We start from the raw sequence: 17,353 nt of genomic DNA on the forward strand, positions 1-17,353 counted from the left end.
CCCCCCCCCCAAAAAAAAAGAGTATAAAGATCGGATCCCTACATAATGATGTTTTCCATGGTCTGGGATGATCTAATAGCTCTTTGTCCAAGAAAGTAACAGTTACTTTCTGTTAATTGGAGCATTTGGGGTTTCTCACTAAATCCTTTTAGTTTAGTTTAGTCTTTTGTGTTTGAGACAAAATCTTTTTGTGGTCTGCCTGGCCATGGATTTACGATGCATCAGCCTCTTCCTTTGTTTCCCAAGTGCTGAAATCACAGGCATGTGTCATCCTGCCTAAGTATTTTATGCCGCCACTCAGTCAAACAGTTGCTAACAGCCTAGTCGAGGAGTCCGGACTTCCCGTTCTGAACGAGGAGACCCTGCTCTGATATCGTAAACAGTGGTGAAATATGAAGCAGGTGGAGATGAAACCGAATCAACAGAAGTGGGCTAGTCGGGCCTCCATCCTCGAGATGCCCACTTTCAGAGCTTCCAGGAACTGTTTCCAAGAAATGATTGCAAGAAGATCCAAGAGTTGTTGGGATGAAGGGGGCAGTTGTCAATGAAAGGTGGTGTTTCCCCAAGATGTGTACTGCCTGGAATCTACCAGAATTGCCAAGACCAGTGGCTTTTCTCTTCATGAACTCCCTGAGATAATATTCTAGCTAAAAGCACCATTTGGCTCTTACGGTTCCTCTTTTCTTGATCTGGGGACCATCTCTGTCTCAAAGTGAGCGAGTTGGGGTAGACTCTGCACCCGCTTGTCTTTCTTCTTTGGAGGAGTGTGTTCTCAGCTCCTCTCCTCTCCTTTATTCATCCTTGGCTCTGATCTGAGTAACCAGGGATTCGTCACACATCCGCAGGTGTTCGGGCACAGCCCAGCTTTGCTTTCTTCATTTGTCCATTCAACAGCCCGGATCAGTGCTTCTATTCCATACACTTTCATAAATGTCAAGGAAGTTGGAATTGTAAACATATATATGCGCTCATGAAGTTGGCATTCAGAAATGGGATTAAAAGTCTCCAATATAGCTGGATCATTGCTATACAATGCTCAATTGGTAGAGCGTCTGTCTAGCATTCAGGAGGCCTGGGTTCAAGCTCCAGAAATGACTGCACCTGTGAGCCCAGTACTCGGGGAGTGAAGGCAGCACAACCGAAGTCCAAGGTCATCCTTGGCTGCAGACTGAGGTGTAGGCTATCATGGGTAATGTGAAGCCCTATCTCAAAGAAGGAAGAGAAATTCTTGTTGTTCCAAATGGACATGACCCAGTCGTCTTATTTTTTGAACTTAGTTTTAATAAGTAGCTCTAGTAGCGTATGACTTACCTGGCTTTCTTCTTCAGCAGCTTTCATGTTCACTGAAGGCACAGATGCACCCTGGCTCTTCTCTGATTCTGGCCCAGTTGCTGCTACTCTGTTCCCAGGCTGTGGTAGTGTTGTCCTGACCATAGTTACCCTGGTGTTCACTAATGCCTTGCACTCAAGATGTTTATTCTCATGCTTGCTTCTCAGAGATTGTGACTCACTGGGTGTTATTCTAGCTCTCCTGTTTCAGACGGATACTCGTGTCCATGGTAGTATTCAGATCAACCAGCATGCCATGGGCGATGTCTGATGTCTATTGGACAAGGCACCAATCTATGAATACAGCATGATATCATTAGGAGATTTTTTTTTCAGTAGTCTTTGGTCCTATACTTGTTCTCTGGGTTATTGAGCCTCCAAGTTCTAGAAGATTAGGCCCAGGCTAAAGGCCCCCTTAATCCTACTTCCCACGCTGGCTAATTTGTCACTTCCAGAGCCGTTTTCTTTGGGTGTCTTCCCTTTGTGAGGATGAACAAGCAAGCCTTGGGGAAAATTGTCATGCAGTGTGTACAGCCACAGCTGTGAACATGGAACATGGCTGGTGCGGTCAGGAGAAAATTTTAAGTTTGATTTCATCTTAATTAAAACTTGAATTGTCACCAGAGCCATTGGCTGTAGCTACTGCACTGGAACATATAGTTCCTTGTATGTCAATAGTTCTAGATGTAACATCAACGAATGTGGTCTGCATTCCTGTGTTTTTAAGTCATCAATGAAGTAGCATTTGGCCTGCGAGAACATTAACTTTGAGGCCTGGAGTTAGCTCAGTTAAAACCCAAGTGAACCAGGAAATTCGGGATCAACCTACCCCTGGACCCAGCAATACCACTCTTGGGAATATACCCAAGAGATGCCCGATCATATGACAAGGGCATTTGTTCAACTATGTTCATAGCAGTATTATTTGTAATAGCCAGAATCTGGAAACAACCTAGATGCCCTTCAATGGAAGAATGGATGAAGAAAGTGTGGAATATATACACATTAGAGTACTACGCTGCGGTAAAAACCAATGACTTCTCGAATTTTGCATGCAAATGGATGGAAATAGAAAACACTATACTGAGTGAGGTAACCCAGACCCAAAAAGATGAACATGGGATGTACTCACTCATAATTGGTTTCTAGCCATAAGTAAGGGTCACGGAGTCTACAATTGGTGAACCTAAAGAAGCTAAATAAGAAGGTGAATTCAAGGAAAAAAATATAGTTATCCTCTTGGCTATGGGAAGTAGACAAAATTGCTGGGGAGAAAACTGGGATCTTGGGGGTGGGGTGGGATGGGGGTAAGGGGAGATGGGGAGAGAAAAGGGAGAAGGGGAGGATGGATGGCAACTTGGGGAAAAAGGATGATTGGGATAAAGGAAGGTTGGATAGGGGAGCACAGAAGCACAATTCTTAGTTAAGGAAGCCACCTTAGGGTTGTCAAGAGACTTGAACCTAGAGTGGCTCCCAGGAGCCCAAGCCGAGGTCCCCAGTTAGTTTCTTGGGCAGCTGAGGATAGGGAACCGGAAATGACCCTATCCTATAGCAATACTGACGAATATCTTGCATATCACCATAGAACCTTCATCTGGTGATGGATGGAGATAGAGACAGAGACCCATACTGGAGCACTGGACTGAGCTCCCAAGGTCCCAATGAGGAGCAGAAGGAGGGAGAACATGAGCAAGGAAGTCAGGACCATGAGGGGTGCACCCACCCACTGAGACAGTGGGGCTGATCTATTGGGAGCTCACCAAGGCCAGCTGGACTGTGACTGAAAAAGCATGATAAAACCGGACTCTCTGAACATGGCGAACAATGAGGGCTGATGAGAAGCCAAGGACAATGGCACGGGGTTTTGATCCTACTTAATGTTCTGGCTTTGTGGGAGCCTAACCAGTTTGGATGTTCACTTTCCTAGACCTGGACGGAGGGGGGAGGACCTTGGACTTTCCACAGGGCAGGGAACCCTGACTGCTCATTGGACTGGAGAGGAGTGGGGGGAGGGGAAGAAGGGTGGGAGTAGGGGGAGGGAAATGGGAGGCTGGGAGGAGGTGGAAACTTTCTTTTTCCTTTTCTCAATAAAAAAAAAAAACAAATAAAATAAGAAAGAGGGGGAAAAAAAAAACCTGAGTGAACCTTCAAAATCTCCATCTCCAGTCTCCACCCCTCTTTCCTTCTTGGTTTCTTTCTGTCCTCAAACATTTTTTTTTAAGATTTATGTTTATGAGCGTTCTTTCTGCATGTACACCTTTATCCCGGAAGAGGGCGTCAGATCCCACTGTAGATGATTGTGCACCACCTTGTGGGTGCTGGGAATTGAAACCAGTGTTCTGGAGGGGCAGCCAGTGCTCCTAACCACTTAGGCATCTCTGCAGCCCCTCTTGGTTTCTCTCCAATGGGAAGATCTGTAGTTCCCTCTCGTTGTAAACTTGAAGTGAGATAATGCCTGCCATCACACTTTCTGGACCTGCCCTTACAGAGTTTTGCTTGTGTATTATTGATCTTCTTGTCGCTGTGGCAACATACATGACAAATTCCACTGAGAGAAGTGTTTATTCTGTTCCAGATTTTGAGGGTACCGTCCATTTTGACTGGCAGGGAGTTTGAGACATCTGGTAACATTGCCTTCGGGCAGAAAACCATGAGATGACTGTGTGTGCTCAACTTACTTTCTCCTTTTCATTCAGCCCAGGACTCCAGTCCACGGAATAGCATTACCCATATTTAGCGTGAGTTTTCCCAGGATAACCCAATCGAGAAAATCCCACAGCCATGCCCTGAGATTTGTCACCTATGTGACTCTGGATTCTAAATGGACAGTTTTAATCAGAGCTTGTTCTTAGTTGTAAGAATAAAGTGTGCTCATTTGGAACAGAGAAACGATGTATTTTTAAGCTCATGAATGCTCCCCCCCCCCAATGTTTAGAGTGCCTGTGTGTGACAATACTACCAGTAAAACAGGAGCTTTGGAGCTTGTGTGTGTCATATGTGAACAAGCTGAAGTATTTAAATATTTCTTGGCTGCAGCTCCTCTTTAATGGCTAGAAGACACTGCCTGGCAGTAGGCATCCTGGTCCTCGGGCTCTTACTCTTAACCCCTTTGCAGCAACGTTCCCTGGTAATACGGATAAAAAGGGAGGAGTTTGAAACATTACTTTATAAGATTATTTGAACACACACATAGGTATTTAAATACATAAAATTAAACACATGTATTATATAAATAAATAAATATAGCTAAATATATATTTATATGAGTTATGCCATATGGGGTGATAATGCACCTCCCTTCCCCAGGAGCCAGAGACCACCCAAAACTGCAGGGTCAGACATAGGAATCTTCCCTACAGGCTGTTGGTTGAAGGAGTCAGGAGATCCCCCAAACAACAATAGGTGCTTCCACTGCCCATGGTTGCCTACCAGAGTGAAGGTAAGACTCTGTTGCAGAAAACACCCCCTACTTCTGACCACACTAGCACAGTGAAACTGGAGCTGTCCTGGACGTCTTCCGCCCGAGGGCTAGCTCTCATAGAGTCACAAGTTACTGTGCAGGCTGCCAAGGGAGACAAGCAATGAGCGGTTCTACATGGCCATAAAACATAGAGCCAACACATTGACCATCCCAGCAAGGCATCTTTATTTGAGCAATAGTAGTGTTCACTGTTTAATTAGACACTCAGGAGGAGGGAATCCATGCCTGGTACTGTGAACCTAGCCAGCTGCTTGTTGCTGGAGAGGTCATAGACCCTGGAGCAGAGCCTACTGCTGTCATTTTCCTGAACCAATATAGTCTCTAACTGCATTCTAAAGCCTCATCCTTCTACCCTCAGGTAAGTGGAGCTCTCACCTTTCATCAGGTAGAGACCACCAGTCACCAAGGCTCACTACTGGTCAGAATGCAGAGAAGTGACCGTGGGGTTCTCAGCCACAACTGATACGTGGGGCTTTATTTTATTTTATTTTTTTAAAAGATGATCTCTGAAAAAAAAAAAAAAAAGATGATCTCTGGTTTTGAGCTCTCATGTGGTTGAGGAGGGATTTGAACTTCTGACTCTTCTTTCTCCTCTGGAGTGCTGAGCTTCTAGCCATTCCTCCCCACATCCAGTTTGTCCAGTGACTGAGTCTGTCCCCAGCCCTCTCTACTACTTCTCTGCTTCTCTCTCCTCCTCTTGTTCCTTCTCCCTCCTCCTCCTTTCCTGTACCTCCTCCTCTTCCCATATCTCCTCCCCATCCTTTTTGTTGTTGTTGTTGTTTTTCATTTGTTTCTTTAGAGATAAGATTTCATGAATTTTTGCTCTTTCCTCCCCCACCTTCCCTAAACCAGGCCTGATTTATACAGAACTGGACCAAATCCAGGACTTTATGTATGCTAGGCAAGCAGTGTGCCATTTGTGATCCCTGTACCTGAGAGCCCCAGGCAGAAGAATCAACAGGAGCTGGAGACCAGCCGGAGCTATCTAATGGGGATGGACACACACACACACACACACACACACACACTTTCATACCTTAGCTGTCAAAGAAAGTGGATATTTTGAGGGAGAATTGTGCAGTGGATTAATTGCTTTATAACCAGGCCACTGCTAAAAATTTTGTGATAAGGACTGAGAAGGTATCTGAAGAGATGCAGTTGATAATCATTTTAAGGGTGTGTGGGCACACAGTGGATATTCCGGAGGGCCTAGAAGTGTCTGCGAATGGAGGAAGGCTGTGCATCCTCACCAGTTTCAAAGTCTTTGTGGTTCCATGCCAGATGTGCGTCCTCTGGACGGAGTCCCGTGCGGGTGACGGAAACCACAGAGCAGTAGCTCTCACAGAGGACGCTGGCTCGATGCAGCCCGACAGGATCAGGGCTCTGATGAAGAGTGGTGGAATCTGAAGAGGTGGTGTTCTGGGTAGCACCACCACCAACCCCTCTCAAGGGTCAGGACTGTTTCCTCCTTCCTTGTTTAGGAGGAAGGGTGTTTCCTTCTACTCCTGTCCTTGATCTACTGCCTTGTTCAGAACTGGAGCTCAACACCCACCTTGAAAGGCAGGTTTGGTAGAGAATTAGTGGGAAACAAGGGGCGGCTGCTCCATGGAACTGCGAGGGAAGGATTGGCACTTGAGTAAACTCAGAGGACCCCAGCATAGGACAAGGAGTTTGGAGCTGGGGCTCTGGTGTGTTTGTGACTGGGCAAACCAAAGGAGTATTTGGTTTGTCGTGGAAACTGTGGAACTCTCCTTCAGGTGATTGCTTGTTAGGTGTTAGTTATTCTCTGAGAGTCTAAGTGACTCAGGCTAGCCTTGAACAGCTGACAGGCTTCCTCTTCCTTGTAAAGGCTGGAATTACAGGGGTATTCAGCACGCCCAGCAAAGTATTATGTTTTTATTTTAATATGTTGTGTGTGTTTGTGTGTAGGAGGAAGACAATGGCAGATTGTCTTATTAGAGCCCAGTCTAGTCTTGGATTTATCATCCTCCTGCCTCAGGCTTCTGAATGCCAGAACTACAGACAAGTATCATTTTGTCCAGTTCTATGAGATCATACAGTCAGAGAAAAGATGAGATCCATTCATGTTTCAGAAATATTTATGGCGCCTGTTTTCTTCGTTTGTTCATGTTGCTATAGCAAGTGATACCTTAGAGCGGTAATTTAGAAAAATGGGAATCGGTTCCTCCCAGGGCTGAAGTGTGGAGGTGATGGCCCTGTCTGCATTTTCAGTGTGGTGCTCATTGCTGGGCTTGTCTGTCCTCACATGGTGGACCAAGAAGACTGCAGTTCTTTCTTCAACCTCCCCTGATGCTATCTTGGCGCTTTCTTAATATTTGCCACACAGGATGTGAAGGCGTAAGTCACAAACAATGCCACACCAGTTTGGAATTATGATTAATAGGGTGGTATTTATTTAAAGGGGAAAAAAACTTACAGATAACCGTCCCAGACAACAGCCCTCTGCGCAACCAGGAAAAAGTCTAGTCTCCGGAACCGGAGCAGGAAGCAAAGAGAGCAGAGAGCGAGAAGGGAAGTAGCCCCTTTTTTAAAGGGAGAGAGACCATGCCCCAATGGGCTGGTATCTCAGCCGCTATTGGCTGGAGGAGCTGAAGGGAGAGAGACCACGCCCCAATGGGCTGGTATCTCAGCCGCTATTGGCTGGAGGAGCTGAAGGGAGAGAGACCACGCCCCAATGGGCTGGTATCTCAGCCGCTATTGGCTGGAGGAGCGGAAGGACCTCCCGCAACAAGGATGGAAAAATGCTTTTGTGGCTACTGGGCACACATCTGCCTCCTAACTGTGCTCTGTCCACCACCCATTTTTATTATGTTTTGTTTTTGTTTTTGTTTTTGTTTTTTTTCGAGACAGGGTTTCTCTGTGTAACAGTCATGGCTATCCTGGAACTTATTCTGTAGACCAGGCTGGCCTCAGCAAACTCACTGAGATTTGCCTGCCTCTCCCTCTCGAGTGCTGGGATTAAAAGCCTGCATCACCACCACCAGGCCCCTGTTTTTAGTATTTTGAGAGATGGTCTCCTTACACTGTCTAGGCTGACCATAATTTGTAATCCTTTTGCCTTAGTCTCCCTATGGACTGGGATGACAGCCAGCATATCTGTCTCTTTAGCACTTTTATAATGAAGGCAGAGTTTTCATCACCTAAGCACTTCCTAAAGTCCCCACCTCCCAAGGTGACATCACTAGCAACACATGAAGTTTGGGCTGCACGGAGATACATGTCTATCCCTTTGATATTCTTCAAAGCTGAGGCAGGAGCTTGAGTTTGAAGCCAGGCTGAGATAATATAGCGAAACCTTGTCTCTGCATGTATGACGACAGGCGAAATGGACTCACATTTATGCTAAAGTATGGAAAACTGGTGGCCAAATCGAACTTAATTTCAGATCTTCATAATCTTACAATATTGTGGATGTTCCCCAACTTGGGTTATCTTTGAACATTTAATTCTTTGATCTCTTTACTGGGCTGGTGATGTGTGGGCTGCTAAACCACAGCAGCAACTGGTAGCTGTCATCCATGTGATTGGGGACATTGCCCAGGGCACGTTGCTACCCAGCTGTGTGTTGCGTGGGCAGGCGAGGGGCTCTGTATCTCCTCACCATCCCCTCCCTCTGCTCTCTTGTCTTCGGTTTGTGTTAAAGATAGAATCTCACTGTGCAGCTCTTCTAGCAGGAAGCTCACGGTGTTCTTCCTGCCTCGATCTCGGGGCTGCTGGGCTTACAGGTGTGCGACTCTATGCTTGGCCTTAAATGTGTTTCTGAGCAGGCACAGCGGCGCACACTTCTTCTCCCAGCCCGCGTCCTCTAGGCAGAGATGGGAGGATGGAGAGTAAAGATCACCTTCAGTTGCTTAGTGGGTTGGGGGTAGGCCTGAAGTACAAGAGATGCTGTGTTAAAAAAAAAAAAAAGCTGCATTTCTCTGAAACTGCATTTGTTTCATTTATTTGTGTGTGCGTGTGTGTGTGTGTGCATGTGTGTGCATGTGTTTATGTGTGTGTGCAAATGCCATGGTACTTGGGAAGGTCAGAGGACAATTTACAGAAATCAATCTCTCATTCTATCATATGGCTCAGAGACCCAGCTCAGGCTGCCTGGCTTGGTGGGAAGCACTTTTACCTACTTATGGGCATCGTCAATGCCTCTCTTACTTAAGATATTGTCAATGAGCTATTGAAGCATAATCTCAAAAAAAATAAGTCCCAGATCATCTGTCCACTATTGTTACTCCATCCCTGTGTGCTATTGATGGCGGGTATGACACTAACTGAATCTTTGAACTGTCTCTAATACAGGAAGTTATGTGTGTCAATACAGGAAATTATGTGTGTTTATTTTATCTTGCTAAGACAGGGTCTTCCTGTAGCTCTTGCTGCCTGGACCTCGCTCTGTAGACCAGGCTGGCCTAACTCACAGAGTTCTACCTGCCTCTGCTTCTCAAGTTTTAGAATTAAAGGCGTGTGCCACCACACCCACCCTACACCTGCTTATTAAATGCATGACTAAGGGATAATTCAAAAGAGAAAGTTGTCCATGGAGTGTCTGCTGTTTCCATGAGTTGGTGTGTGTGTGGTAATACATACACATTTTCTTATGGAGACAGATGGATAAATCATGACAGAGAAGCAAAGGCTGTGTCGTGTGGTGGTGCATGGACAGTTAAGGAAAAGTGTAATATGAGATCTCATGGGAAGTGAAGAATGGGCAGATAAGGGCAGCGCATTCTAGGTGAGGGAAGCAACAAAGAAAGACCCCAAACAAACAAAAATCCTCCACAAAACCCAGGAGTAGCAGTAGCCATCTCCTGTACTGACAGATCCTCAGACTTGATGGATTTGCAAGATCTATATAGAAAAGTACAGGATGGTATTGGTGTCCTACATGTGTGGGGATATGCTAGGGTTTTAAACACATAATCTCATTTATTTCCATCTCACTTTTCTAAGAGCAACATGGAATAGCATTCCCATTTTTATTATGCAGAATTAAGGCTCTGGAGGGGCGCTTACCATTAATGGTCAAAAGAATCACCTTCACGTTGATCCTCTCCAGCATGGCTTATAACCAAGGCTAGTGTAGAATTCCTGTCTTCCATACCTTTAAACCACACTTCCAACTGTAAATGATACAAGCGCCAAGTCAGATTATGTTCTACCTTTACTATTAAGAAAGAAAGAAAGAAAAAAGAAGAAAGAAAGGAAGGAAAGAAATCAGAAAGAGAAAACATTACCTCTAGAGGGCCCTGGTAGTGCATGCCATATTGAAATGGTATCAGTAATACATTTTTATGCGCTGTAAGTTTTTCCGTGCTCCACCATCTTTGGTACATATGTGCTGGGGGTTTGCCAAGTGGGAAGACTGTCATGTCTAGAAGTTGTGGGAGTCCTTACCGGAGAGGCCAAATCTACTCTTGTTTATTTTACCCATCTTCCTTCCATGCCTAAACAGTTTTCTTTTTCAATCTTTTATTTCCCACTTTCCGCTCTCTCTCCTCTCCTCCCCTCCCTGTGTCATTTTGTGTCACTCTTTCAGTACGAATCACAAATTGTCCTCCAGCAACTATAAACCTAGGAAGGATTTACCAGGAAAATATAATCCTCATTAGCTTAAAACAATGGCACGCAAAGCGGTGTCGCCTCATGTTGGTTTAACTGTATCCTGTAATTTGAAGTGGGGTAAGATGCTTCTCTGGTTAAGTCACTGCTCTGGTGCTGGTTGCTATAAGGGTTTCAAGAATATAGATTTCAAAAACACTGAAAGAGTAATTCCAAACAAATGCAGCCGCGCTCTGCATATTTGAAACATATTGTCTGAATTTATCTTAAATCTCCGTGTTCCAGAATGTTTCTGCGTGCATGGGTTCGGCCTGGCCGGTGGTTTCTTCATCCATCTCTACTCTGGGTGGATTGTGTAGAGCAGAACAGAATGGCTTCCATATGGTCCCACTTTGTTGTCGTTTGTAGGGCCTCTGGGTTGGAACCATTTGATCAGAGAAGTCCACCGTCACAGGAATTTGGCTAATGTCAAAACCCGAAATATATTCATGTGCACATATATCTGGTCGGAATGAATCTATTCCTGTTTGAACTAGTGGCATTCTTCCGTGCGTTAATTGGTAGTTCTTGTTCCTAAAGTATTGATGAAATTGAGTGTGTGGTTCAAGGCTGATGTTGACAACCGTTCCCAGTTAAAGCCATGAGGGGATCTGTCATCTTTCCAGAAATGGACAGAGATCGCGATACAAAGATTACCTTGTGCAGAAATCTAAATCTTAAGTTTGAAGAGGAAGCTCGCTGTGTGCTTTATACTGTATCTCCCTTTTCCTTGGTAGAAGTACTTAAAAGTACAGAGGAGTGGTGGAGCCATATCGGTTTAGGTATTGCTATCTGAGGTGGGCTGAGGAGGTCGTCAGTTAGGGGTAAGCAAATCTTCCCAGGGCATCTCTCCCTTTGGGGCCTTCTTTCTTGTTTCTGTTCTTTCCCAGTTTCTTCCTTTTACTTCTATTGATTTCCCCCCACTTCCTCCCATTTCCCCCTTCCCCCTCTGCTCTTCCTCTCTCTGTCTGTGAAACCACGTGCTCCAAGTCTGTGTATCTGGCCTGTCTTCCCTCCTGGTTCCCTGTGAGTGTTAGCCGAATGAAAGCCAGATGGACCAGCAGTTTCCCACTGTTATCTCCCAGCAGACTCTGGCAAGCCTCTTCCTCTCCCTCCTTTCTTGGCATGACAGGACTATTTGCCTTTATTTAGGGAGACTGTGTTCGCTGCTGTACCTCTTCCCTCCGCTGCAGCGCAAGCAGAGAGCTATTCATTCTGTTCTTGCCAAGGTTGGTTGAGGAGAGTGGAGTGTGCGGTGGGTTTATTAGGGAGCAGTTTGAAGCCTGCCTAACTTATTTATTTTTCTAAAATAAGTGATTACGGTGCTGGCTGTTAAGGACTATGGGGTAGCAGTATGAAGACTTTTTTTTTTTTTTTCCACAGTAAGGTAAAGTCAAGCAAGTTGTGCTTGTGTCCCTCCTGACATTTCCCTGGGGACACTTCTCTTGCCCTAGAGTGACTCAGGGTTAAGCCAGTGGTAGAGAGTGAGGAACAGCGCCAGACACTGCTAGCTCTGTCATGAGGCAAAATGCACTTAATACCTTGATGTTGATTTTATTACATCATCCCTAATATCGTATCAACCTCAGTTCAACTTTTAAAATGCTCTATTATATTGCTTCCCCACAGCCTATGATTTCTTTTTTTTTGACAGGGTCTTAGTAATTCTCAGGAGTTTAGGCCTCTGTGTAGGACAGGACAACCTCCAGTTTCAATCACTTCTCCTGCCTCTGCCTCTCAAGTGCTGGGATTCCTGGCGTGTGCCTCTCTACTTGGGTAGGAAATTGCTTTTGTTTGTTTGAGCTGTAGTCTTAGGTGTTTCAAGGTGCCCTTGAACTCCTGATCCCCTTGCCTTCACCTCCCACCTGCAGGGATTGCGAACCTGTTCCGTGAAATCTGCCTTAACCCATTGCTTTGAAGAAAGATGAACTAGGTTTGGTTTTTTTTTGTTTGTTTATTTGTTTGTTTGTTTTAGACAGGGTTTCTCTGAACAATAGCCCTAGCTATCCGGGAACTAGACAGGCTGACTTGGAATTCAGAGATCTGCCTGCCTCTGCCTCCCGAGTGCTTAGGTTTGGGATTTTAAAAGTAGTGATCTGCGGGTTTACATTTTCATTTAATAATTGACTTTAAAATACTCGTTTATTTTAATTTTACATGTATGGGTGTGTATGTCCCTGATGTATGGATGTGTACCATGTGTGCACAATCCCTAGGAATACAGATGAGGGCACTGGATCCTTTGGAAGTGGAGTTACTGATGATTGTGAGGCACCATGTAGGTGCTGGGAACTGGATCCAATAAGTCCCCTTAACCACTGAGCCATCTCACCAGCTCTCTTAGGATTTGACTTTTAAGTAAATTGAGAGTTACTTGTTATAATTTTCATAATAGTTTAAAAACCCTGCTTTGAATAGTGTATAATTTTACACTTTGAAAAGAGTACAAGGGTAGAATTTTGTGTCTAAAGTTGTAGAAATTCTTCAAAAACGTTTTTTGAAGTATCTGTCATGTGTTTGTATAAAATTGGATCCAAAGAAACAAACAAGAAACCATTTCATTTTTAGCGAGAACTCTATTGCCTTGAAAATTATATTAGAAATAGGTGGAAATGTCAAGGGAAAAATATACTTAGAAGCCCCACGTCCACACTGCCATCCATTCCTGGGGGCCTGAAGCAGGAGGATGATGCAGGTTTGAGGCCAGGCTGGCCTACATGCAGAGTTCCCAGGCCAGCCTAGACTGTAGAGTGAAACCCTGTATCAAACAGTGAGTATACATGGGCAAGAGGGGGAGTATACTTGCATGAGAACAACTTGGGCTTATAAGTGGCCACCATTGGGTATTCGGGTTTGTCCAGGGCCCCTCTTTTGATGTTTATCAGCTTTTCTTGGGGGCTTCATATACTAACGTTATTAAGTGGAGTGTTGGTCTCAAGCATGTAGCAGGACATAAATTCACACATTCTATATAAAGAACAGCTCAACTTCATTGTGGACAGAGCGTTTCTCTGTTTTTAATGTAGAGCAGATAAACCTGAAGATCTGGGAAACATAGCTTGTTTCTTTTAATCGACCAGAAAACCAAGCAAAGCAGGGTAGGAGGTGTTGCAGGAATGCATGATGAAGGGGCCTGTTCCTGCCGGGACCTGACTGCTTCACTGACGCTCGGTAGTTGTTGCTCCTGAGCTGTCAGGAGGGGTTCATTACATCCATCTCCCTCATCTGTTTTCTGCTCCTCGCTAATGTTGGCTTCGGCTCTGAGTGAAGTTGTGCTGGTGCATATAACACCAGGAAGGTAGCATCTGCCGAGCCAGAAATAACAATAGGGTATTATATAGCCTGGTTACAAATGAGGTCCCGCCATCTGTGCTACACCTTCTCAAGTGGGACTTTGATGGGGAAAAATTCTGCCTTAAACTTCCATAGATAAGTGTGTTTTACTGATAGACGATGCTGAATTTCTTGTGTTTGTGTGTGCCTCTGCAAAAGATAGACCCCGCTTGTGAATGGGGTGGTTAAGGGATGAAATAACGTGTTTCTGGTGGCATTCCCAGATCGGACTGAGAAGCACTCCACAATGCCAGACTCACCTGTGGATGTGAAGACGCAATCTCGGCTGACCCCTCCAGCGATGCCGCCTCCCCCAACGACTCAAGGAGCACCAAGAACCAGCTCATTTACCCCGACCACATGTAAGTACTCAGCTTGTGAACTGAAGTTTTCAGTTTTGAAGGTTCAATTGAAAGTTTTCTGCACGTAGAAAACAATCAAGGAAAAATAAAATCCCGTATCAATGCTTTATGCAGAATCGAGTGCAAAAACCTTGAAAGTGTGCCAGTAGGTAATGGTTATTGAACCCAAACAAAAGGGTCATGTTTTAGGTGTAATTGGCACAACTGTGCATATTTGCCTGCCTTTATATTATTTCTTTAACATTATAATCTGTGACGATTTGAGCAAATGAATAATATTACATTTGTTCTCTTGCTCTGGTTAGGCCTATGATTTTTAATTCATGTTAATGTAGAGCTAGCTCTTTATTTTGGTTGTTCAGTTTCACTTAGAACACAAAAAATATGCTATAATTATTTCTAGTTACTTCTACCTTGCTTTCTTTTATGTCAAATAGCTAGAAATAATGTTAAAATAAAAAGAGCTCACATTCTGAACCTTAAAAAGGCCATTGCTTGGTGCAACAGTTACCTATAGAAACTTCCTGAATTCAACAGCATGATTTTTGTCACGAACCTGCCGGGCTTTTATCCAAACCTATTCCATTTGCATTCAGCTCAGGTCCTGTTCTCTGAGTCGAGTCATTGGGGTGTCCTTCCTCCTGCAGCATTCCAGAAAGGGACTGTAAATTCTGACCACCAACTAACTTCCCCATTCTAGCGGAGGTACTCGGTAGGATGGATTTAATCAGTCCCACGGTTCTGGTTAAAAGTGACATCAAAGCTTTGTGAGGCTAAGCAGTGTTTATCTGTTCTCCATGATACTATTAATGGACCATGTGCAATGAAATCATATGAATGAAAAATATCTAATAGACAAAAATAAATCCATGAGTCTCTAATGATACATGTCCCAAGCCTTCCTGCAGGACCCCGCTGCCCTTCAAAAGAGCCTTCCAAATGTGTACGGGGCGGAAGGTCGTGACCTGTCATCCAATGGTTTGTTATCCAAAGTCATGGTGACCGTGTCTGTCTCCTCTCACAAGGCCCAATGAGCTAGCGTTGATAGGTAACTTTGTTCCTCGTTGAGATTAAAGAACATTTAATTCTCTGTTCTGCTTTTGCTTTTGAGAAAGGGTCTCCTGTGTAGCCCATGCTGCCCTCAGACTTGCTATATTATAGTCAAAGATGACATTGAACTTTTTATCCTCTTGCCTAATCTCCCGATTGCTGGGATACCAGGAATATGCCACAGCACACGCACGCCTCCACTTCCATGCTCGTTCTTACATACCGTCATCTTGATGTTCAAATATGTTCAAGTAAGGCCATCATCTTGATATTCAAATAAGTTGTTCAGGAAGGAATTTAGTAAATTAACTACTAATCCATGTGTTGGGTTAGTTTGAGTTGTTCCCTTTCCCATCCTTAAAATAGCTCCTTAGTAAATCCCAACCCATTCTGTCTTCCTATGTGAAACTTAACATTTCCCCCTAAACAAATGGTTAAGAAATAAGAGGGAAAGAAAATAGCCGTCTAATTGGGTGGTATAAGGTTAAAACTTGAAAGCCCTCTTCCTATAAACACAGCTGTCAGTTGTGTGTACAAAACATGATTAAGAATGCTCAGTGATAAATTTAGTCCCCACCAAATGTACACTTTCTCTCGGGGACGGGTTTGGGGAGAAACCGTCCTGTTCTATTGATGTAAGCCTGTGACAAAAGCCTGACTTCCAAAGCTGTTTGTGCTATGTTTGAAGCGTTTCAGGTGGCTGGCATATGTGCACAAGGGAGGCAGGGGTGGCTCCGTGTGGCAGCAGGCTCCATTTATTATCAGCTTCTGTGCAGCAGGCTGCCCCTCCCTGTGAGCAGGAGACCTGAGCTGGCAGAGTTCCCCAGGCCGGGGATGCCCTGATGGCCAAGCATTTTGCCAAGTGTCCCAATATTTTTGAAAACACACAACCACTAGATTTCAGGACAAGGACCCTTAATGGCATTTCCCTCGTTCCTTCTCCTTGTACACTGATTCACTTTTCTCCTTTTGGTTTTATGCCCTTGACAGTAACGAATGGAACGAGCCATTCACCCACGGCCTTGAATGGCGCCCCCTCGCCGCCCAATGGCTTTAGCAACGGGCCTTCCTCTTCCTCTTCCTCTTCTCTGGCTAATCAACAGCTGCCCCCAGCCTGTGGTGCTAGGCAACTCAGCAAGCTGAAACGATTTCTTACTACCCTGCAGCAGTTTGGCAATGACATTTCACCGGAGATTGGAGAAAGAGTTCGCACCCTCGTACTAGGACTGGTGGTAAGCGCACAGAAAGAACTCTGTTTTCTGGGACAAGAGGCCGTGTGTGCCTTGGGAGTGGAGTGGGTAAGGCAGGAAAAGTAGATGCCCCAACCCCACAGCAGTTTCTATGTCTTCAGGTATTGAGCAAGTCTATCTGATTGTACAGTAAAGGGTTTTTCAGTTCTGCATTCTGAACGGACTCTACCGTAGTCAATATTACTATTGGACTGATAACTATATAGGGATACAGGCAGTTGTTGACTTGCTCATAAGTACATGGGTGTGTATACATATGTGTGCATAGATGTGTTTATATGCTATGTATTGCATGGATATGTATATAGACATATATGTGTGTGTGTTTATACAATATGTACACGTGTTTGTAGATTCTTCTCATAAGCCTAGTCTCCTGGCATGGTTAAGGGCTATCTACAGTAACAGAGTGGTTTGTTATGTTAATGAGTCACTTAATCCAATTGAATGCTTATTTTAATGTCCTTGCTTTAAGAACTTTACTACTGGCTTAGATGAACAAGAATTTATGACAAGTAAGACATTTTTCTTTCCTGTAGTTTCATTCTTAAGGCTAAGTGCATTAAAGATTTCCTTGCGAAACAGACGTAAAATTTACCATTTTTAACTGTACCATTCACTGGCATTACAAATACAGACATATTGTACAGTTGGTACCCCTAATGCATCTCCAGACCCAGAGCTGCTGTGTGTGCAGACAGAGAAAGAGAGAAAGGGGGGGAGTGAGTGAGAGAGCAGGCATGTGTGTGGGGGTTCATTCATACACACATGCCTCTGTATGTGTGTGTATATGTGTATGTGTGATGTGTATGTGTGTGTGTATATGTGATGTGTGTGTGTGGGTTCATTCATACACACATGCCTCTGTGTGTGTGTTTGTGTGTGTGTGTGTGATGTGTATGTGTGTGTATATGTGATGTGTGTGTGTGGGTTCA

At 44.5% G+C, this 17,353-nt stretch overlaps 1 protein-coding gene across 7 annotated transcripts in view; it reads left to right on the forward strand.

Moving 5' to 3' along the window:
* Runx1t1 (RUNX1 translocation partner 1) overlaps positions 1–17,353 on the forward strand; it is a 145,602-nt gene that overhangs the window by 78,176 nt on the left and 50,073 nt on the right. For all 7 annotated transcript variants that reach the window (XM_013351872.2, XM_026786665.1, XM_026786664.1 and 4 more), the window contains 2 exons: positions 13,981–14,118; positions 16,159–16,400. In XM_013351872.2, the coding sequence (XP_013207326.1) occupies positions 13,981–14,118; positions 16,159–16,400 (380 nt within the window). The remainder of the gene's footprint in view (positions 1–13,980; positions 14,119–16,158; positions 16,401–17,353) is intronic.

This window comes from Microtus ochrogaster, linkage group LG5, assembly GCF_000317375.1.
Source record: "Microtus ochrogaster isolate Prairie Vole_2 linkage group LG5, MicOch1.0, whole genome shotgun sequence".
In the NCBI taxonomy this organism is placed as follows: domain Eukaryota; kingdom Metazoa; phylum Chordata; class Mammalia; order Rodentia; family Cricetidae; genus Microtus; species Microtus ochrogaster.